The 24,024-nt window shown below is 35.0% G+C and overlaps 1 protein-coding gene across 1 annotated transcript in view; it reads right to left on the reverse strand.

The window, feature by feature from the left end:
- The window catches only part of CHM (CHM Rab escort protein), a 61,087-nt gene that overhangs the window by 22,780 nt on the left and 14,283 nt on the right, over nucleotides 1-24,024 (reverse strand). The window contains exons 3-8 of the mRNA XM_035324830.1: nucleotides 19,530-19,602; nucleotides 18,270-18,394; nucleotides 14,501-14,876; nucleotides 13,338-13,454; nucleotides 12,552-12,672; nucleotides 11,686-11,911 (exon numbers count right to left, since the gene is read on the reverse strand). Coding sequence (XP_035180721.1) covers nucleotides 11,686-11,911; nucleotides 12,552-12,672; nucleotides 13,338-13,454; nucleotides 14,501-14,876; nucleotides 18,270-18,394; nucleotides 19,530-19,602 — 1,038 coding nt within the window. The remainder of the gene's footprint in view (nucleotides 1-11,685; nucleotides 11,912-12,551; nucleotides 12,673-13,337; nucleotides 13,455-14,500; nucleotides 14,877-18,269; nucleotides 18,395-19,529; nucleotides 19,603-24,024) is intronic.

Consider the following 24,024-nt stretch of genomic DNA (forward strand, 5'->3'; position numbering starts at 1 on the left):
TGCAACAATCTGGTCATGCTTCTTTACTTTGCTCTGATGCACTGAGATACACACAGTTGAGAGTGACACTGCTGCAGCAGGGGTCAACAAATCAAACTCAGTATTGGACAGTGAACAGAACAGATCTCTGTGGGATGAGTACATTTAACGACACCACGTACCATGGCTGATCGTAAGAAGCAACCTGCTGCTCCACCGTACATGCACTCCTGCCTAAAATGTGGCATCTCCTCCGAGACAGCTGCCTTTGGTATAAGACCCCTCTGTGTTTCACTACTAACTGTCTGCACCTAAGCAGGTATCTGTGCCAGAGACTGACCTGCTAAATCATACTTAGATTTCCCACTTTTTAAAATGGTCAGCAAACTATTTTCTTCTTTCCACTTGCAGAGAGTCTAGTTTGACGGCATCTTCATGAATCTGTGTGGAGTCAGCCCCCTGCAAGAGTTCAACACTTGCCAGGATGTGTCCCCCCCAGCCCCTGAAGGCATCTCTGAACAAAATTCTTCACCAGAGGAACATCCTATGCGCAAAGTGCAAAATCTCTCTCCTGTAAAGCAGCACAGTAAAAGTTGGTCTGATGAAGAGAAATCCCCTTATCCTAACTTCCTAAATCTGCTAGAAACCAGGCTTAACCTCTGAGGATTACTTTTCTGTAGATTTTGTGTGACATAAATTAATTAACAACAAATGAAAGTCTTGTTTCCGCAAGTGATACCTACAATTTTTACTGAGCTCACTGAACATTAAAATGGCTGCAATATTACTAGCTTGAAAATGTTTTAATCCCAGCTCTTAAAAACTTTTAATATAAACTGACATTCTTGAAAATAGCACTCATCAAGTATCAACAACCAAACTGCCTTTTGAAATGTATCTAAAAAGAAACTCTATAAACCTTTTGTAAGAGCACAATAATGCAGAGAAATTTGTGATCTTACTGAAACAGGATATATGTTAGGGATTCATGAAGATAAAGCTTCATGATTAATTGTGAATTCAAGTTTAGTGAATCAAGATAAACTTCTGTCCTTACTTTTTGTTCACGGTGCACTGTTACTACAGGAATAAGACAAAACTCAGAGAATGAAGTTCTCTAGAACTCAGTATGGGAAAAGGTAAAACAGGTAAAGGTAAAAAAGGTAAAAACATTTTTCCAATTATTTTAAAAGAGAAATAATCTTTAATGTTTCCAGCCAGCATGAAAATTATCTACTGGAATGAAGTAAAGAAAAAAAAAAGAAGGGGGAGATGTACCCAATCCTTTACAATACAGTTTCAGGTTTGGACTGTCTGCACTGTCTGATTCATCTTGGGAATCTTGAATTGCTTTTTTTTCACCCCAGTAGTTCATTTAGATCATACAGTTATCACTGACCTCTTCTCACATATGCAGAACAGCAAGAACATAATCTGCATATTGTCATAAACTACATATCCTTTTCTCAGAGAGAACTGATGGGACTACTGTCAAATGCTATCAAGTGACATTTGACAATTATTCCTTTGTCCTACAAGTTAAACACACCTGTGCTCTTTTTGTGATACCTATTATTCAAAAGTAAACAGCCTCTTAAAGGAAATCATGAACCAGCGTGTAGCACATTAACTGCAGAGACACACTGTTCCATTTGTCGTACCAGAGAAGGATCCTTTGAGTTTTCCAAGTTCCTGTTACTCAGCTAAGCTTTGGTGTGACCCAGCCATTTGATGTTCAGCTCACAAGTGAACAGAGAGAGCTCAAAATGGGTGGGCATAAAATTAGAAATTATACCTGCCATTTCATTAACAGAGTCTGCCGAGGTGTTGTATTTAAAATAAGATTGTGTCCGTAACACCCAAAATACTGTAGTGCTGAAGAACATTTGTGCCTTTGTCACCCCTGACACCATGTACAAGAACAGGAGGCAGTAATATCACATGTGCAGCCTTCACAGATGATGCACGTGAAAGGAACAAAAATTTGCATGTTGCAAATCTGACTGCCTAAAATGAAAACCATGCTGGCATTCAAAACTCAGGTTAGATAGCTCAGAGACAGTTAATACGACAATACCTCCTAACCGCATGCATGACGTGGCATGGCGAACAGCTGACGTGTGTTACCAACTCACAGCTGTTCTGAATGGTGCTCTAAAGCACAACAGTCCAAGGAAATGCCAACAGTATTACTAACTACAGGCCAAAGCAGAAGGGCCGGTACCCCAGACCACTTCTGCCCATGCAAAATTTTGCAGGGAGAAGATGCACCACATTGAATCATTCCACCTTTGGTTGTCTCAAGATTGCTGAACATGACACAAAGGTTAAACATCCACTGAAGAATTATAACAGAGCCTTGAAAAACTCGCTTACTGTCTCTAATGCTGCAATCAATGACTTTTAGGCTGATAAAGCATGCGTAAGGATCTTTCAAACCAACTCAGATGAATGTACTTCATGTGGCATGACATAAAAAATAGTAGTTAATACATTCATGGACAAGTATTTTTATTTATTTCTTATTTGTTGTTTGTTTTTTTGATAAATGCACTTCATTTTTCCAGCAGCTTTGAAAGAATTTTGCTGCTTGGCTGCACAAAAATGCAACTTACTCATTTTCAAGAGTAGTCTGCTATCCGATGGAGGAGGGCATGACCTGTTTTCACAGTGGGCCAGAAGAAAACTTTTATTTTTAAATGAAAATAGGAAGTAATTTCAATTGCACTGTGTTAAAAACTGTAAAGAGCCAAAATACCTATTAAAACAGCCTAGCTTGAAAAATGATATGATTAGGAAGAACTTGCCGAAATTATTTTAATTCAGAAATTGAAATATTAAACTAAAAAGCATCCCAATGATTTATGACAAAGGTAAAATCACTGTGCTAACACCAGTGTCATACAACAGGCTATTGCAGATAATGTGACTGCACTTCAAGTACAAGGCAACTCTTTGATACCATTAACCCTAAATGACAGACATTTAAACTGATATTACTCTAATTAACTGGCTACTGCCTACACCAATAATTCAAGTTTTGCTGAAAGACAGCAACAACACTGTACTCTACTTCAACTTTGCCCTGGTGACATCAAATCATATTACAACTAAATTAACAGTTGTGAAAATTTTTGGCCTGGTAGCCCTCCATCATACACAGCCTTTAAATGCCATTTCAGTTCCCATCAAGGTAGGAATCAGCAGTTGTAATTTTTAATACAGCTGTGAAACAATTGGACATATTAAAAGTGGAATTTTTGACAGCATATTCATGATGATTTATGAGTTTGTATATAATTTGATTATTCTATTAATTTTTCTGATTACTGATTCAGCTAATACAGTGAAGGTCACTTACAAAATAAATCTTCATTACATTTCACAGAAAGTAACTGCCTCCAACTAGTTGTTTTCTTTAATTAAACACTAATGTAACAAGAAAGAAAAATAGGCTTCAGGGCTGCTGCATCTGTTGCTACAGGAGGAGTTTACCACTTTGATGTAATGCTCTCCGATATTAATTGAACAAAAATAGAATGCCTCTTCAGCTGACATCTTGATTTTCAACACAGATATCAAACACCCTTAACTTACAGACCACCATTAATTCATTCTGAAACTGCACAAAAGAACTGGAAAACTGTATCACAAAGTATAGATTCACACATGCAAAAATAGTTTTTGCTTCTAGCATATATCCTGCCTTCTGGTTTTTAAAGGCATGGAGGGATTAATCGAGAAATAGTTGTGCCAACTGTGTAGACTTCTGTAAGAAAAAATATTTTCTTAAAGATGAATACTGCATGAACAGTTTTGGAGAAAGACCACAGAAAAACACGTCAAAGGCTGAATTAATAAATTGTCCTCTTTCAATTTATTTATTTTTATACACAGAGCAAGCAGTATCCTGGCTCTTAGGTGAAATTCTGTTTCCTGAAGGTCCCTAGAGAACTTCAGCATTTCCTACAATAATGTTTTATGTTCTGAAAACATTAATAGGTAGAACACAGACAAATCAAATAATTATAGTGACTGTAGTTCAAAAAACAGAATTCATTTTCCCAAAACAGAGTTCCCATAGAAAAAACAAGTCTCAGTATGTGCAGTTACCACCTGGATTAAGATTTTTTTTTTTTAATGTAAAAAACATGTAACTGTGCCAAAGGAATACTGATAACAACCTCTGTTGCCTAGAACTGTCCTGGCATTTAGAAAACTATTGGAAAAGATAATACATGACAATAAATTTTTAGGCAAGCAAATGAAGGAAGTGTCAACTACTTAGATCTTTTCCTGGAGACTGTGTTCAGCATTCCTGTAAAGTTTTAAAAATGTCCAGATAGATTTTGTAATTATCCTAGTTTATAATTCCAATTAACAAAATGACAGTTTTAAAACCATCGGGAAGTTTTTGCAGGAACCAGAATGCTACAGAGAAATATGTATTCAATAGTGTGAAGAGTTGTAGCATAACGTACAGTATTTGACAGTAAAATGGGTAATGATAAAAACTGGTTTACTTGATTCTGCTTTAGAGCAGAAAACTCAAGAATGTGAGTAACATATCCAATTATCACTTATCCAAAAGTACATCAAAACCTCTGTACTTTTTCCATAGCTACAAAATAGGTATCATATAAGTTTATCTCACTGCCTGGCAAGGATTAATGTTTATAGTTCATGATGTCTAAGCGGTCAAATCTGCACTGAGATGCAACTACTTCAAAAGTTTTTAAATTTGACTTCCTATTGCGTGATGTACAATTTTAGGGTTTGGCAAGCCAGTGTTGTTGCCAAAGCAAGATTCTCTTACAGAATCAAGCTCTCAATTCTGTTTATCCAAACATTCAACTATTTAACTAGCAAGTATCTGAGAAATTAAGGCCAAAGCACTGTAGCAATTTCATAGAAATTAGTAGGAGAAGAAAAAAAAAAAAAAAAAAAAGTTCAGTATATTTTGTACTTCTGGGATAGCAGTTAACTACAAATGCACCCTGAAGACCAATCTCTATGGCATGTAGAAGCGTGAGACCTGCCTGCCTTTAAGTTCTATCGAGCTTGTAAAAGAAGCCGTTCCTCACACACAGTCCTTCATCTGCAATTATACAACAGTTCTGCCCTCAAAGAGGAGCTTGTGAGATCAGGACTATAGGGCATAGACACAAAAATGAGCAACTGTAGAAACCAGTCACTGAGCATTAGGTCATCTATAAAACGCATTTATATGCTCTCTGCCTCCAGAAAAGGCATACAAATTCTAGATACCTTAACCCACAATGACATTTAAAGACTATTTAACTCATTCAGTAATGTTTTGGAAGTTACCTTTTCTCTGTCTTTTAGTTTAATGAAACTAATGCTAAACTACATTTGCACTTACATCTCAGACTTGCAATAAAGAAAACATTCATGTTGTTTCCACAGATCTGCTCATAACACCGTAATGTCTGATAACTGAGTCCATATTCTTTAATATGAGCCATAATCTGCACTTACCCACACAAGCAGAGTAATTGGCTTGTTAGGAGACTGCTGAGAGATAATATCAAATAATTAGATACACTTCCTTCATATTATTCTCTTCGTCTTAATTACCAAAGAAAATCAATACTAAAATAGCATCTCCATTAAAGCATTTGTATTTTGAACTTTGTGTTCCAAATAGGTTTGTAAAACGAATAAAGACTTATCTGAGAGTGGATAACTTATTTTATATATATGTGTGTGTATGTATATATATATATATATATATATATATATATATATAGTTTTGTTTTTTTTCCCATACCACAGGGTATATTCCAACCCCTATAACACAAACAATTTTTTGACTGAAAACTTTTCTATGCCTACTTAAGGATCTAAGACCCATACACTTTGTCAGCATGATTATGGTTCAGAGTATTCCATGTAATATATCCTAATACTGGCTGGGGGTCTTTAGGAGGCATAAACTTTAGAAGAGCACTATGCTCTTAGTCAGTGCAACAGTAAATTGTAAATAATTTGCAACCAAACATCTCACTGAGAAGATAAAATCTAAAATGGCAAGGTCTTTTCCAAGTCTCATACGCTTAGAACATATTTCCCAGCAAAGGTTATTTCCAAATTAGAAGTCTTTTGCTGTCAAATCCCGAAAAATAATGTGGGCAAGGACACAAAAGCATTCTATAGCTTTACTAACGACAATGCTCACTGATCTGTGAATAACCTGAAAAAAATGAAGATTATTGAGTTACTTTACCAATCCATCCATCCATCACTAGAGAACAGGTTTCAGTATGATGGATTATTGCACTTCCCTGATGTTTATCCCAAGAAAGAGTTTCTCCTTAGGGGGAAAAACAAACAACTGATCCTACAAACAATCATGCTAAACACACTTGTCCATTTTGCATTCAGCTACCAAGAAATTGAAGAGAAATACATCAAGTTCACCTTTAAAAGACAAACTGCACAGAAAGTTCTATCATTTCATTGAAATTCATATAAAAACAATTAAGAGGAAAGCAGCACAGCAGCTACTCTTAGTAGTTGTTATTTTAATCAAGACCAAATACTACTGGCAAGTTGTTAGTAATTTCAAAACAAATGTTCTGGTCCAAAGTAAGCAAATTATCTTACGTGGTAAGAGATGCATAAATATGAAAATCACTTATTTTGAAATTAAAAACTTCTCTCTCAGATACCGCTGGTATTTTTGAAATCAGCTGTGATTCTTTCATACTTCCATAGAATTGCAGTTTTCCTAAGACTCAAATATGTCATAACTCATTGTCAAAAGAAATTAATATTGTTTTTTTCTTTAAGATGCCACATCATTTGATCAAATTACAGAAAAGTTATGCATATTGCTTATATGTAGAGACTTACTACTTATTTGCAGATTCAAATGAAAAGGATGTTATGCTGAACTTTTTACATACCAATTCTAAATGCATATTACATTTGGGTTTCTTAAGGTCTAGTCTTGATTCTAGAACACTAGAAGCTTCCTAGAAAACTTAACATGGACATAATTGGAAATATTAAGTACCTGGGACAACCTTCTAAGCTTCAACATTGGTAAGCAGTTAATAGCCCAAATATACGGGTAAAAACTGATTGCCCATTTTTGAAATACATACAGGAACCTTCCAAATCAATCACAGAATCCATCATATCTCAGCCTGGACTCTTAATCTTCTTGTAAATACAAGGATTGAAAGGGATGACCCATCTTAATCAGATCTTTATCACAAAATTACTACTGCCACTGGCTCTGACACAAAATGACTAATTTCAGCTAGAACCTGTAACAACTACTTAAAGGTTGTATCTCCCACCAAATGCATACACAATGTAAAAGTTCAAAGCCTATTTATAGGAAATGCAAGCCATTAATTGAATACCCATACAAGTCCGTGAGTCACTGTAGCTCCTATGGCAAAGCAGCAGCAGACCACCTATTACCATGACCACATCTGTCAGTTCTTGGATGACTTCTAACAAAGAAAAATAAATACAGGATGCATCACCCCTCCAAGCCTTTACGAGATGACAGATGGCTGTACAAACAGACTCTAATTCCCTCTAAAACTTCAACTACGAAAAAAACTGAACTACATCTTAGAAAGTATTTCCATTTGGATGCTTGTATTTGCAAGTGTCCAGAGAAAAGAATCTGAAAACAGATTGAAGAGAAATTAGGCACAGACTTGCCCAGAATTTGGAGTGTTCACAAAGCAAGCCATGATAAAAATAACAGAAGTGAGGTCACAGCCTGCAACTGACTTCTCAGCTAGCATTCAACCTATTCAAACCACACCATGGATCAAGAGAATCACCATTGAAAACTTCCAGGAAAACTTCTCAAGCAACAACTGAAAATAAAATGCATATTTCACTGACAAGAAACGCAGAAGTCAACTATTTACCATATTTCTAAAGCAGCACTTCCAAACACTCCTCAAAACTGTTAAAATAAAATAAAATGCTTGCTTCTGAAAAAAACAGAAAAACAGAAAAGTAGATAAACTAGTATTCGGCAAACAAAAATCTATAGTAAACCAAGCTGCCTTATTTCACCCCTAGTTACAAAGGAAAAATTGTAAGTTGACAATTTTAAGATTTACCTCCTATATCAGGAAATACTTGGGGCATTTCCTAATGTTTTCCAGAAGCAGGAAAAAAATACTAAAATCACTTTAAACAATCCAAATGTTGCATCAGTGAGGCCTTAGAGCTTACAATGATGCCTAACTGTAATTTTTCTTCAGAGATATTTTTTCAAGAAAATGAAAATTGTATTGCAGATTTGCAACAAACATGTTATCAGTGAACTGCAAAACACACAGATTTCTATAGCTGCCTTTCCTGTATTTCAGTGAAATGTTGGTGTCCTATGTTTACTGTACCAAATGAAAAGGTTTGGTTTGATTTACTCCAAGAATAAGATGCTATTTTATTTATTTTTACTAAGCATAACACTATTATTTAATTAGAAAAGAAAGAAGATAAGAGTTTCACATCTGTAAGTTTGAACCAAAGGAAGCTACTCATATACAGGCTATCAAAAGTTCTGCTGCTTATCAGCTTAGAATAACACAAGGCCTCCAAGGACCTTCCTTGTACCACGAATCCAATTTATGGAGACAGAAATCTCACATCTGTACCTCGACATATTGGGAGGTACGTTACAGTGATATAAAAGTTTAATTTTCTCTCCTAAACCATACCTGTATAAACCAATAAAGAACTAACACCGCTTTTCCTCACTCAAGTGTCATCAGTAGTTATAAAATGTTGTACTGTTTATGCAGAATTCATTTGGAATGCAAGGATGTGACTTACAAATGTCTTTGACTCATTCACATAAATATGCATGTATGCCATTTATAACAGTAGCCTTGATGAGAACACACAGTGTAACTGGCTGCAAGAAACGCTTAAGAGGTTTACATTAAAACAGAATACAGAACGGTGGTTAGAAATCACAGAACAGGTGACACCTTACTCTGATAACCTGGTGATAAAAACTGTAGGGTATGATGTATAGGTTGTTGCATTACCACTTCACTATACGGTCTGAACAGGATTCCTCAGTTTTATCAAGACATAATGCCCAAGGCAGACCAGATAAAGTAACTGCAACTAATCTGAAAAAAATGTGACTGCCTCCTAAACTGTTTATTTGATTACAAAAAAGACACTTTAAACTTCTTTATTTTTTAACGGAATGTTATGTAATACATTTTCTAAAAAACATAATTACTTCTTGTTTTGACAGAGTGGTTTGCTTAACCAATTTAAACACTCTCCTTATCATACTCATAAGACTTAGTATTCAACAAAACCAACCAACCAAAACAAACCTAAAATGCACTAAGCAATGGGTATAACTAGGAAGTTCAATTCATATTCCTGTGATCATGGAAGCCTTCAGTAAGAAAATTTTAAAAACTTCTAGACTCCATTATTGCTAACTCTTGAAATATATTGCTGTTATAGACAAGAAAATTGCCAGTGCTGGCTATCAAACAAAATGAAGCCAAAGAGCTTTCCAGAATGCAAGAAAAACTGTTTTGAAAAGAATCTACCTAGGAAGAAATGTAACTGAAATTCTAAAATTGTAGTTACTAAATTTAATTATTTTTTCACGTATGTGAAGGTCTAGTGAGACAGACTGCAAAACTTGTGCTTCTGTAGTATCACTGATTATCTTTTGATTTATTAATCTGTTGGTATCTGTTGGTCATGTACTGCTATCTAGTGATGAAGTCCTAAAAAACAGAAAAACATCCATAATGTCCATAAACACAAGTTCTATTGCATAACTATGTCCAGAGTCCTTACGTGAGGAAAAAAATTAAAATCTTTTTCACAAAATCTGAGTGCTTAATTACATAATCGCACTTTAAAAAAATATCTCTATACAAATATAGTTTAAGTTACAGATGAAAGTCTATTGACTAAAAGCTACCAAATAACATTTCTATTCATTACAGTACAGAAGAAAGCCTAATTACTCACTGAACTAAAGGAACCATTAGATAATTATATAGATAAATACTGAAACATCAGATTGGAGAATTCTGCATGGCCTTCACTAGTTGCTGAGGCCAAGTAAGACCTTCCACGATATGGCCAGCTGCTGGTGCCAACCACCTACTCTCCACAAAGTACAATAATTATTCCAGAGTATTTTATCAACACAGAAATGCATCCATCCTATATACTGCAACATAGGCTCAAACCACTAAGGTCATTCTTCTAGAAGTAGCTTAAGTACTGTTATAAAGAAAAACACCATCTATCTTGCAGACAAGTCAGGAAGATAACATCCAATGGCGTACTATAAAACAGAATTTCTTAATTGCAGCACACACGGAAAAAGCAGAATTTGTCCATCAAAGAACAAAGTAGGGACTTTGCACTGATATTTAACTGAATGATGTATGAATGCATCACTCAGACAACAGAACGGCCTCACAGTGCAATACCAGTTTTTAAATAGAGCTAATGTTTACTTCAGACCTACAGGTTACTACATTAAAAACCCACACAGAGCAGATGGAAAGGCTGCTTGCCAGCAAATGAAAAGAAAAAAAATAATCTCTCAGCCTTTTAAAAGCCAGCTGAACTGTTGGAAACAACTGAAAATTAGAACTACCCACTCTCTGAACATGTATTCTCGATGGCCCCCCAGAGCACCAGTCAACAATTCCCCTACAAGACCTATGACCCCAGCACACCTCTGGAGTCACACTGAAGTCACATCATGGCCACCGTTCAAGTGAAAGGGCTGAAGTGGATGTTGTAGTAGAGAACATATGGCTGCTGTTTAAGATGTTGGAATGTAAAATTGCAGTATGGCGCAGTATGGCTCAGATGGCTCAGGGCTTTAGGATGTCTTATATGCTGTTCAAGTCACAGATGGAAGCTTGTGGTCTATAGACACAGATCTATAAAATGATGCCAAGAGTAAGTGTATGATTTCATATCAGTTGACCTGAGTGGTTAAGTCTGTGATACAACAAAGGTGTCAGCATTGCATAGTTTTTTGCTTAGTAATAAACTGGACACATGGCACTACTTTGCTTCTTTCAGAAAAATCCAGTTCACTATTAAATACAAATCTATGAAAGGACAAAAAACTTTCTAACACTAAATGCACTCTCAGCAGAACAAGCAACACAAACTGGTAACATACATCCCCTTTTAACTTCAGGAAGATCGAAAGACACATTTTCTCAGCCTACCAATATGCACAGTCATCCTTTTGGACAGACACTGCTCCAAGTCTCATGTGCCAGTTTTAAAAAGGGATAGCAATGTTTTAAATTATGCCATCCACTTCCTAGCAGTTATTACCAAATGCAGCCATCACAACCACCACCCATTGCAACTTCTATTTGTAACAGAATGAAAATTGTTCCAAAGTATTAAAATAGCATAAATTACAACACTTCTGCTTTTCTGAATGAAACTCTTCAAAATCTAGTTTCCTGATGTCAGCAGCTTGGTGCTCCACCATCCTATAAAAGATTTCTTTTTCTCCCCAAATGGGCACCTTTTTTTTGAGAATTTTGTAGCCAATGAAAATATAAAGCAAATCAACACTAAATTGTTAGTAGGATTACTTTTATTGAATGACCTCCATCAGCATTAGGTTACTGAGAACTTCCTGTTTTGAAGAAACGTATTAAAGATAGTAGGGCCTACCTGCAAAAGCACTGTGGAATCTCGCCTTGACCATATAGAGGAAACAAAAATGGTGTATTGCCATAGCGGCCAAGGCACTGAAGAAATTTTCTTGTTGCCTGAAGACCTTCAAGAGTGCTACAATCAGTCTCCGAAACCATTGCAATAGAATGAAGAATGAAATGCTGCAAGCTAGGTGTTAACTTTCGTGTTCTTAAGAACTGAGCAAACGTACTGTTCTTGTAGTCTGAGGAAAAAGTAAAATCAGGTAAAGGATATAGCATGCCACCTGTATTTTCAGCTTAATTTTCAACTTAAAGTGTTTTTTTTTTTTAACTTTCTAAAAAAGTTCTCAAGTTTTTATCATATTAATCTTCTTACGTAACTCCAAATTACATCAAAAAAAGCTTTAAAAATATTTTAACTATCATGAACTTTTCCTATTAAAAGTGTGCCTTTCAACATATGTAATGATCTCACCAGGAGCAATTTTAAAATTCTGAAGTCTTTACATTAGACTAACCTGGTTCAAAACACTCCAAGTTAATTCTCAGGTTATTTCAAAGTGTAGGAACAAAATGTGTTTAACTATCTCTGGAAGTAAAATAAATTTAATTTCATTTAGGTACATGAGGTTAAAGAGGAAAATCGACTAACGGAAGGAAGGTGATAGACACCCACTCTCTACTTTGGCTGAGGCTTAAATAGAAGAATTTAAATTGAATTGGTCTGGAATTTAACATTGATGGTCTGGAAAAGGTCAGAGTATACTTTGAAAATGAATCCATAAAAATAAACAAAGTGAAAATACAGGAGAGCTATCCATATCGTGCATAACTCAGTGAACTCAGAAGACAAGGGTGTTACACTGTTCAATGAAACACTACCTTGAAATTCATCAGGGTGTTGTTCATAGTCCAAACAAAATGTCAAAAATTTCATCAGCATTCGCTTTTCCACCATAGTGAGCTGTCTGCTGTTGAAGACATCTGCTCTAGAACAAGGTACCTGGAAAATATTTTTTTTATTTTTACAATTTCAGATGTTGTCCATATTCTGGGTAGGAAAAGCATGAAACAACACTACAGCTAATTACCTTACAGATATTTTAAAATCCCGTCTTCTACTATAGCTAATTTCTTAAATATTTATTTCTATTTTCTATTATAACAATAAAAGTTATCTGCTTTCCACAAAGATATTCTGAAATCTTTTTCCTCCTCTTTTCCTTTTAATGTCTCTTCAATTTCACTTGCATCTCCTGTAACTGCAGTTTTAATGAAAACAGATTCCATTAATTAACTATGCCATATATCTCCTGTTGCCATTATCAGACCAATGATTTCTTTCCTCAGTAGCAGAGAGACAAATCAAGTCTATGCCAGGTATTTGAAAATCTACTACCTGTGAATCTTTAAGAATTAACTGCTGAGTCAGACCACGGTCTAAATATGTGATTAGACAAAGATTCATGAGAATACTTTACTGAACTGCACTTTTTAAAAAAAATATTTAGATATAACATTTACAAGCCCTTCTCATTCCAGGAATGAAATAAATATCAGACCATTTTTAACTAGTAGCCTGTTACAAAACTCTCATGAAAACAATTTCAAGCTTTTTGACTTTAAAAAGATGAGATTAAACACACACAGTACATTATTCTACGATACCTGTTCCACTTTTCCTTCTCGAAAGGCAAGAATTCTTGTAGCATTTTTGAACTCTGCATATCTGCTAACATTTGACTTAATCAGAAGGTCAATTAACAGACCTCGGGAGTAAAGCAGCTGCACGATGAACAAAAAAAAATATGGTGAGTAAAAAGAAAGTGCTTACATCAAAAGAAAATAGTGACATGGTCAGTATTCATTTGTAAGATATTTTCTGTAACTCTTCTTAAGTACACATAGTAAAGTAAAATCCCAATAAATGAATATCAAGACGTAATAGGTGCAAAAGAATATTAAATAAATTGAAGTGATCACACAGAGGCAGGCAGTTGAGCAGTCCATAGGAGAGAAGGGGAGAAGGTTTCAGCTTACTGCTCCTTAGGTTTTAAGAGTCTGGGGATCGTAGCTTAAGAGAATCATCTTCTGATGATTTTCTGAATTGTACACTATGTATCCTTGATCACTGTACTTTACAACCATCACTTCCAGGTATCAGTAATGCACGTGCCCCTGCCTAAGGAAATCATCACTATCTGTTTCTTAAATTACTTGAAACAATCCTGTTGCGTTTTCTAAATGCAAATTACTCAAACGCTCAGTTAAGGTTTAATTTTATGCTATTGCTTCATAATACGTCTACCTCTACTTTCTATAAACTACAAATATATTATGAAATACAGGAATTTAAGATAAAGCTTTACAGGAACACTCACTAGGACACTAGCAGAAGGTCTGTGTCCAAGTGCCAGAGAGAGATCAATTTCAAATTTTGCCAGAGAGCTGGTGGGGAGAACTATTTTTCATTTTTAAAATATCAAACACCTCCATTTAGATTGATTTTTTTTTTTTTTTAATGGTAGTAGTTAAAAAGAGCAGATTTGTAGATACTACCTAAATGCTAAATTTCAGGAAATAGTTACTTTTATGGTTAGTTTTCAGACTTATGCTTTATAGTCTCTTTGGTCATAAACAAACATTGAAGAGCAACATATGAAATTGCTTCTCTTTGTTATCATAGTACTAATGCTTGCTTACTTCTCCAGATAATGTATTTTTTGCTTCAAAGGTACTGTATCAGACCTCTTTAAAAAATGGTGGCTTGTTTGTTTGTTTAATTTCATCACATCAAGCAAAGCAAATGTACTCTGTCAGTAAGTTCCTACCTTGGAAACTAAATCAATATTAAACCTTCTGCCTTCCCTAACAATTTGAGAATACATAATTTTATTTGGTTCTTGAACAGAAACTTCTGATGGTGCAGCTTCAGCTTTTCCCAAATCCAGAGCGGACTCGCTTGAAGACATACTAGGAGAACTTTCATTCTCACAGTTTACTTCTGTATCATCCCCTTCTGCTGCACTTGCTGGATCCACACGTGCAGCCTTTTCCGGTTCCCAGCTCTCAGCCCTTGGTATGGCACTCTCCAGTGGTGGGCACTCTTTGTTTGGGTCCGGAGCAACCTCCTCAGCACCAGAGGCTCCAAATACAGGCAGCTTTGGTAATGCACCGGCTTCTTCAACATCTTTGGCTGAATCCTGACTGATTAAAAACACAAGGGGAAGAAGGAGGGGAAAAAAATCTTTAAGATTCTTTACATCTTGTTTAAAGTTTTGAGTCTGTGCCAGGAATGGAAAGCTCAAGCCCTTCTTAAAAAGCATTAGTTTCTTTATCCTGGACAAATCGGGTGTATCATACCCACTAAAGAATTCTGTTTCTTTGACTGAAAATCATTCAAGAGGAGTACTTTTACTGGGGAAAAATGCAAGAAAACACTTTTGTGTTCTTATTAAGTGAACTCAAAAGACTGAATGAGCTTAACATGAAAATCAAAGCTCCACTGGTGACACAGTACACATCTACACGAACAAAATGAATATATTTTTTAAAATGGAGTAATGCAACCTAAGTTTTTCCTAAGGAAAAAAACCCTCCAAAAACCAAAATGCAAAAAAGGCATTAAAGTCATTAAGCTTGGATATATTAAAAATGAATGTCACAGAAGAAAATACAAGTGCTTTATACAGCTAAGACTACTTTCCGTCTATTATTATAACAAGTCTTTTAGAGCAGCACGGAACTTTGAACTGAAGTTTACACTGAAATTTTGATTACTCTATTCTGCTCTTATCTTGCATTCAGTTTAGCTGCTCAAATAACAGCCATACAGAACAAAGTTCCCTCACATGGCTAAGTTATTATTTTCCATGTTACAAATTTGTTCATTGTTCTGATGAATTTCTAATATGCATATGATGCAGGCAGTCAGTTAAAAGGTGACCACACAAGTGCTATCAAGTCCATTTCCTTTTCACAATAAATTCTTTAAAATTCCTCTTACAAAGCAGACCTGCACTTTTAATCATATCTACTCGTTTTATCTTGAACTTCAGTGACATCTACCTTAGAAACTGGTACTTTTGAACTTAGAAGTTTAGTTTATACTACCAGCTGAGATGAATCAAATCAATGTCATTGTAAGTGAAAGGAGTTCAGCAATAATTTTACACTATCTTTTTATCTTTATACCACAAGCCATTAATGCACTGAATAAACAATTTAATCTTGGCTGAAAACTAATGAACTATGATTTTAAAGGTGACCTGCAAATGTACAGTACAAAATTTCAGTTACTATCAGGATGGTTAAAATTCACTGAACACCAAGGAATTATTCAGCACACAAAAAAATGCTCCTTCACGTATCTGTAGACTTAGAGATGGAAGGAAGAGGCACAATTTCTGTTCAAGTCAAAAATAAAAATGGGAAGACAAATCCTCTCCTTTCTTTAAAAGTTGTTCCTTGCTTATCTCCTTTTGAACTCAGGGAGCTTGTATGGGCTGATGAAAGTAAGAGTCTGGTGCATCTCAGCTTGAGCACAGCCACCAGGAAGCATTATCTGTGAATGGGGAAAAATATTGCCCTGGGAAATACAGTAATGGTTACAAGGAAGCACTAGTGAAAGAAGTCTGTTTCTGTACATTGATTTTTTATGTCTTCTTACTTTATACTGCAAGAATTAAATAACTATGAAATATAAAAGACAAAGTACTTTTGTCATTTGTTTTTAAAAAGTAATCTATGTTAAAACTACAAATGAAGGTCAATTTAATTTTGGGGTTCCATTTGGTTTTGTTTACTTACTGTACTTATTTTAAGGATTTTGGACTATGGTGTTAATAAAGATGTGTTAATGCAATAATGAAGAATATTTTTTATTCAACCCATCCTACAGTTTTTTGTAACGCAAAAATTCAGAGAAAATTCTTTCTATCTCCTCCCAAGTTCAATGTAACAGTATGTTTAAAATGTGATTAAACTGTATTGTTATTTTAAAAAATCAAAATAAAATTTGGATTCACAATACGTTATCTTTTCAGTACCTCTGAAAAGCAGTTTAACAAATGTTGTATTTACATATTTTAACTCTATTCAATTCCATTTTAATGAATATGTACATTTGTAAGATTTGCATCTCTACACTTCATAATGAACAAGTAAAAACTGTATATAATCTAAATTCATGACATTCTTCCTATAGGAGGAAATATCCCTGAATAATGTAAAAACTGTCTATAAAAATCACTCAAATTGAACTTTTGTACCAACAATTATTCTCCTAATTCAGAAAAAAATAATACATCTGCAGACAAATTGTTGTGTAAATTTAGAATATTATCTTCTACCATTCATCAATTAATGGTACTAACAAAGGAATATCTTAAAATGAATGTGTCTTATTAATGCCTTGTAACAGCAACCCCTTCAGATAGGTCAAATGAAAAATTGCCAACCAGCTGGTTAATTTATTCAGCACAGGTGTTCACTATTTATTTTTCAGCCATTTGCCTTTTTTCAATACAGCTTGTTGTAGACACAGTATTCTTTTCCTTTGATGGATGCACTTTGTTCTAAGGCCATTCATTTCAGATTTGCACTGTGTATATTATACTGCTACCCAGCTGTTTATTCTTTCAAAATAAATGTTTAATGGTTACTTCATAGGAGTTATAAAAGTTAAGCAAAAACAACAGAATCTAGACAATGTGTAAATTGTCAGAAACACAATAATTGACTCTCTTGGAAAGTTTTGTGTTATTTTGAAAAACTTTTTCTTTGTTAGGTTTATCTATCTACCCCCTGCGTGTTGGGGGGGAGAGAGGGGGGTGGGGTGTTTTCTTTTGGTTTTGGTAATGATGAAGACAGACAGGATGGTACTGCCAGACTAAGTTAAAGGCTTAAAAGGAGAATCGGGACAAAATTGAAGACTTGAGTATAATGCTCACTTCAACAAACTGTGAAGTCGAGTGCTAGGGAACTTACTTTTGAGCCAGCCAACAATCAATAGCACATCTTCTTAGAAAAATCACATGTAAAGTTAAGAGACTAAGAAATGTTATCTAATATTGGCTCTGAACAGTATTTAATTTATCAATACACTATTCAATTGATACAGCTTTAAAACAAGCATTTTACCTGCTGTAAGGTTTAACAGCCATTACTCTGAAATAAAGAACTCTGAAATATTCTGTACCTGTGACCTTCAGATTGCAAATTATGCAATTTTTGTTTGTTTATTTTAAACTGTGATGATTACAGAAATAAATGTGTGTTTCTATATGAGTATGTGTCAGTGTTTCCTCCTGCTACCTATGATGTTAGCTAGAGGATTCAAGGTTAAACTTAAATATTTCTCCTAAAGAACCTTTCAGGAATTCTGCATAGTGTTCAGTTCAGTGCAAAACTCCAAAGATAAAAATAATGAATACAATATTCAGTTTTCAGTTGAGACCCCTCCCCCCAAATTCCCTTTACTATTACTATGGCTATGCACTACTCAACTGCTCAAGGTGAAATGCTTAAAGCCAAAAGCACAACATAATCATTTACTTGGGGCATACAAAATAATTTGTAGATTTTCATATTTATACTTACTCGCCAAAACAGAAAGCTTCTACATGTTCAATAGTTTTATCCTTCTTGTTAAGAGAGATAACTTCTTCATTCTCAAGGATCAGTTTTCTCCAGTCTTCACATTCATCACTGATATCTGACTTTTCCTTATGAAAAACAATTATAACTTTTTGTATTGTCTGGCTGCTATTAATCTATATAAATCTTTATATTCTCAAATAAACTGTTGTACCTTCGTATATGTTAAATATATATATGAAGAATTGTTTTTACTGTTTTAATGCTCTTTCCAGACAGATTTTTGGAATTAAATAGAGCTGGTTACTTTATTATAGCACGCTAACATTTGTATTACATTACTAGCTCTAGTGATCTGAAAATAATGGTAAATGAAATGCGACTTTTAGTAGAGATTTGAAGGTAAGCTTGAATACAATCTTATAAAAGACAGGTTTGTTGCACCCAGGTTATTTCCAAATTTTGATACAAAACTCTTCGAATGGACACCATGTTAAAAAAATACATTAATTTGTCTGAACAGGAATCTCTAAATCATATAACAGAAAACTGAGAATATTAAAGTTCTGAGACTGAGCAACTCCACTGATTATGCCAGAAGGTAGCAGCATGTAGTATCAGGCATGAAACTGAACTGAAAAAGTCCCATCTTGCACAGACCAACAAGCTCATAATGCTTCAGTAAATAATGCAACCAGCCATTTGCTGATACAGTCTAAGTGCTCACTCTCCTAAATAAATATAATCTTCAAAAGATTTCTAGTAGACTGTCATGAATTAGACAAACTTTGGTAATTGAAAAATACACTATCAAGATTCATCTTTTTGTCCTGGTTACAGAACATTTCAATGAAGGATCCAGTAACTACCTTTCTTACAGTTAAGAAGAATCAGCTGAAAGCACAAAAGAAAAACAAAAGATGTTGAAACATCAGTGTAGGACATTTGCAGAAGATGCTCAGAAAGGAATCAAAACTACAGTATAGTTGCTTCTACATAAATTCAAGAACCCCAAAAGTCCAACTCAGCACTAGACTGTTTGGTCTCAGATGGCAATTTACCAGGTGTATCAGCCTTAGTGTGCTAGGCCATATGGATGAGTTTTAACCAGGGAAGCTGGTAAGTAGGAACTTTGTAAACTTTGATTTGTAAAATTACCAAAGAGAAAGAACACAGTGATAATCTGTTTTATAATAAAATTATGCAAACAACTGGGATTAAATATTAAAAAAGGTTAAAAGAAGTAATCTGAGAATTTTTTACCTGATTTTCTTTAATCCAGGACAATAATCCTGAAAAGCTAAAACTGGCCCAGTTTCCACCATAGTAATTTCGTCTGCAAAGAAAAAACAACAGTGAAAATTGATGAACAGAAATCACAGCTTTTTCAGATTTAAGGGAAAAGAAAAACAACCAAGTTTTGAGGCATTCAAAATATTTTTGATGACAGATTTTACAGGTGCAGTGTACACAAATTGGTATATTTCAAAATCCTTGATCAGATGTAAAATTTCCATTTTCATTCATTTCTATTCATCTCTGACCAAATAAACTGTAGTTCAGTATCAGGTTATTCAGATAGTAAATTAAATAATGCTGAGAAAAGCACACAGAATGCTGCAAGTAAAGAAAAAAAATAGATAATACTGCTTTTTTGGCCAACACTGACTCAAATATGTACATTGCTATAGTCATCTTTACTTAATGTGGAGTCAAACTAGTCTGCCAGTTTCAATTTTGCCCTCAGAAAAGCCAGTTAAGGCTTTATACTCAACAGTTTCAAGTTCTTGGGGGACTTGCCAGCTTTGACACAGGAACCCAGCCATACAGCTTCTGACTGAAGCTGATTTGAAAGTTAAAACCATAGCACTGCGTGCCTCTAAACTAACCTGAGGTGGATAGGCAAAAAGGTTAAGTAAATTCATCTTGGCTGCAGACAGTAGAACCCACATCTCCCTTACCCATTATGTCAAGTGACAGAAAGTTCACTCTATTGTTTATCTGCTGTTTAGCGAACAGATTACAATAGACTGTTAAGATTCTCTGGCAAAATCATCATTAAGCTGCATATACTGTAGGTGGAGCCAAAGGAACTGATTTGTAGAAAATGATCGTATCTCCTTGACTATTTTTCAGTTAATATATATCACCTTCTGCCTTGAAAACATTAGTTTACCTGCTTTAAATCAAAGGAAATCAATAGTTCTGCTGTTAATCAGATCCGTTTCTGCATTCCCTTTTATTTTTTTTTCTACCAGTATTTCTCTAAACATTGGCCGTCTGGATGAATTAACTTTTGTTACCATGCATACCAGATCTTAAATATTTAACATCTTAGATAGGAAAAACTGCAATCGGAGCAACCGCATTTGATAAAATCGATAGTTCTTACAAAATAAAATGGTCAATTAGGGTTTAACTCTGTTCTCTGGCATTGTTGCTGGCACCTCAGGAGAGTGCAGGGTACCAAAACTGCCCTCCTGAATGGCCATCTAGTGTTACCGCATACGCTAAGAAGAAACATTTAGGAAGGAAGGTAGTTTTGTATTACAGAATAATGAAGACTGGTAAACCCAACAAACTTAAAATCTTATCACAACCACCTCCATTTCTGGATTGTAGAAATAAGTACAATAAAAATGAAAACTTCAATTTGGGGTTGATTCTACTGTTTAAGATGGGGATGTTTTTGACAAGGCTTATCTGTGCTGACAAAGACTTCATTAAGAGTGTCAGCCCCTTTACAGCACCAGAGGGTGATGCTCTATACTATGTTGCTTACTTAGCATATGAAAGACAGATGTCTGCTAAACAATGCCTAATTGTTCCTGACTAGAAACTGACCTAAAAAAGCCTTTCAGCCACTGCAAGGCAATAGTGAAGAACATAAATAGGCCATCATTTGAAAAGACAACAAAATGCAGCATTCACTGAATGAGGGTGGCTTCAACTGTTTAAGGCCATGAACAGGAAGGACTCAGGGAGGACTCAGTCTGTACTTTATGGATACCCAAGTTGTTTATCCTGCGATTTGGTTATTCCAAGAACAGCAGCTTCATTTGCAGATCTGTTACCAACCAGAAACTCTAATACTCTATAGAAATGAGTTGGTACCTACCTCTTTATGTGAATGATGTGGGCAAGGCTTAAAAAGTAGGTTTAGTATCATATTGATTACAAAGTGACAAAGATTAAACGTATTACGACATGCCTGATTCCGCCAGATTTCAGTCTGTTTAACAGCAACTTGCTGTTGCTTGCCCCAATAATTGTAAGCTTTGTTTTAACTGTCAATAGTGCAGATCAATTTCTTCCTCCTTCTCTCCAAGATTCCACTGAATAAGAAGTTCAATACCCATATATTATCTGTCGCTTCCAGAACTTCCAAAAAACTCACAGCCACAAAGATTTATTTTTCAGGGAATCTGCTGCTTTAGTTCCAAGTTTCCTTGAATATGGAATACAATTTGGCTGTCAGAACAAGCAAGGCCATTGATCACAGAAACCGCAGAAAACACCTGCCTAAAATTAGGACTGCGTTTCTTGAAACTATACCAATAAAAATTCAAGCATATTTAGAATTAAAACTTTCAGTAAGAGAAATTGATATATTTTCACAGAAAGTTATGAGAGTTTGTTTGTGAGCTGCCAGACATCTTTGATGTAAACATTCCTCTGTTCATCAGGTGGATTTTCCTTTGAAACCGCTTTCCTTTTTAACCACCACTGATGTGAATCAATCTTTTCAACAAAGCACCACATAATTCTGCTCTGAAGCTCAATCAGTTCTGAGAAGATGGTATGGTCTTTCTCAAACGAAAAATGAATCACAGCTGTCTTTCCTCTCTTCTGGCATCTGAGCACCATTCCCAAGTTACAGTACACAACCTCCAATATTAATCTTCTCTGGAAGCATCAACTTTCAGATATTTTTTTTGTTGGAATTTTAATTATCTCACCCTACGTTACATGATGAATCAGGATTGCTTAATTTTCCCATCTGAAAACACCACAGTAAGAAGGTAGACAAGGCATAATTATTGTGATAATGAGGAAAGGTTTTTTGGAAAAGTTTTGAAGTAGAAAGAAAAGAATCGACTTAACGGCTTTACAATTTGGACTCATTTGTAAACCAGTATTTTTGTTATAATTACCCAAAGATGAGCTAAAACAAGGAATTATTTAAAGCAGTAGTCAAGATCAAAGCCTAATTAAAGCTGAAATATTGTCCCAACATCACTAAATATCTCCCTTCTCTTGCTATATTAGCTAACTACAAAGACAGATTTTCCTTTTCTTAGGGTTATAATTCAATTATCCTCTAGGTAAGAACATGAAACATTGCAAACACAATTTTGTGAAAACACATTTTGAAGAATTAACAATATAGTTAGAAAATATTTTTTTCTGTCAAGTTAGAGAATGCAAGTTTACTTTATGCAGCACAATTCATTTCCTAAATGCTAGTTGTTCAAATCTCCTTTATCACTTCATATGGATTAAAATACTCTCCTTTTAGTTCAGATTTTTCAAATCAGGAATCTGTATTTTAGAGGTAATGTCAGAATTGCTTATGCTATTTTACTAATTTTGGAAACGTAGCTGCAGTACCTCTACAAAAAGCTTAATTCTCACTTCTCCTACATTAGTTTGTGTTTGTTTGTTTGTTTGTTTTCCTCAGTTATTAAGACCATTTTTTTCTACAAATACTTTGAAAGCATTGGTAAATCCCTGCCTGGAACAGTAAAACTAAAAATCATTTCCATCTACTTAACATTCTTGCAATTTGAACCAAGAGAATACCTAACGGTACTTTTTGAAGACAGACTGCAATTTCAGAAACCCAAGACTTTCAAAAGCATGAATTACACAAGTAAAACATAACTAAGAGCAGAAAAGGTATTTCATGGACTACTCCTGTAGCGAAGACTGCCCCTCTGAATGCCATGTCCCTACAGCCACGGTGCAACAGTCAAAACTGGTGATGTCTGAAACAAAGCTGCTGATGCCTCGTGATTGCTCCCAAGAGCTGCCTCTATTTGTCTGTCCTGCATTTGATCTTTCAGAAAGGAGTCTCCTGCCATCAGAGTAGCTGTCTTTTGCACAGGAAGTTACTGCCACATCGATTTTAAGGATCTGAAAACAAAATGACCTCTGCTTCAAACCCATAAAGTTTCATGCGCTAGCTATTAAGAACACAGATACTTATTTGAAATTCCCATTCTGCCGTAGTAACTGTGTTTTGGAGCATGAAAAGTTTCCATGCTTTTCAAGAGAAACAGTTAACCTAAACATAGCTTGAGATCCTCCAGCTCAACAAAAGGGGGATGACGGTAGCCACTGGTACTACATTAATTACATTACATCCTAGATGCTGAAAATCAAATACAAAATGTAGCTAAACGTGCCTCACCTCTAATCCCCCATCCTCAATAGCCAAACCACTACACAATTATATTTGTATAGAAGAAAATAGGCAAACAACCAAAATTAGAGAAGATAGCAAACCACCACGAGAAAATCCTATGCGTACGAACAATTACTGTAGGAGGTACATTCACTTGAAGTAACCAACTTTTAGTCTTGATTTGCCTTCTTTTGGCAACTTTGAGTTTAAAATAGGTGCCAATCTCCACATTTTAAATTGCAAATTACTTCTCTAAATCACTTAATATCTATCCTTGAAATTTCACATGTCAACAGCTCATTAATATCTACAGTAAATGTAGCTCTCTAAAAAGAACCACAGATTTTACAT

This window comes from Oxyura jamaicensis, chromosome 4 (assembly GCF_011077185.1).
Source record: "Oxyura jamaicensis isolate SHBP4307 breed ruddy duck chromosome 4, BPBGC_Ojam_1.0, whole genome shotgun sequence".
NCBI classification, from domain to species: domain Eukaryota; kingdom Metazoa; phylum Chordata; class Aves; order Anseriformes; family Anatidae; genus Oxyura; species Oxyura jamaicensis.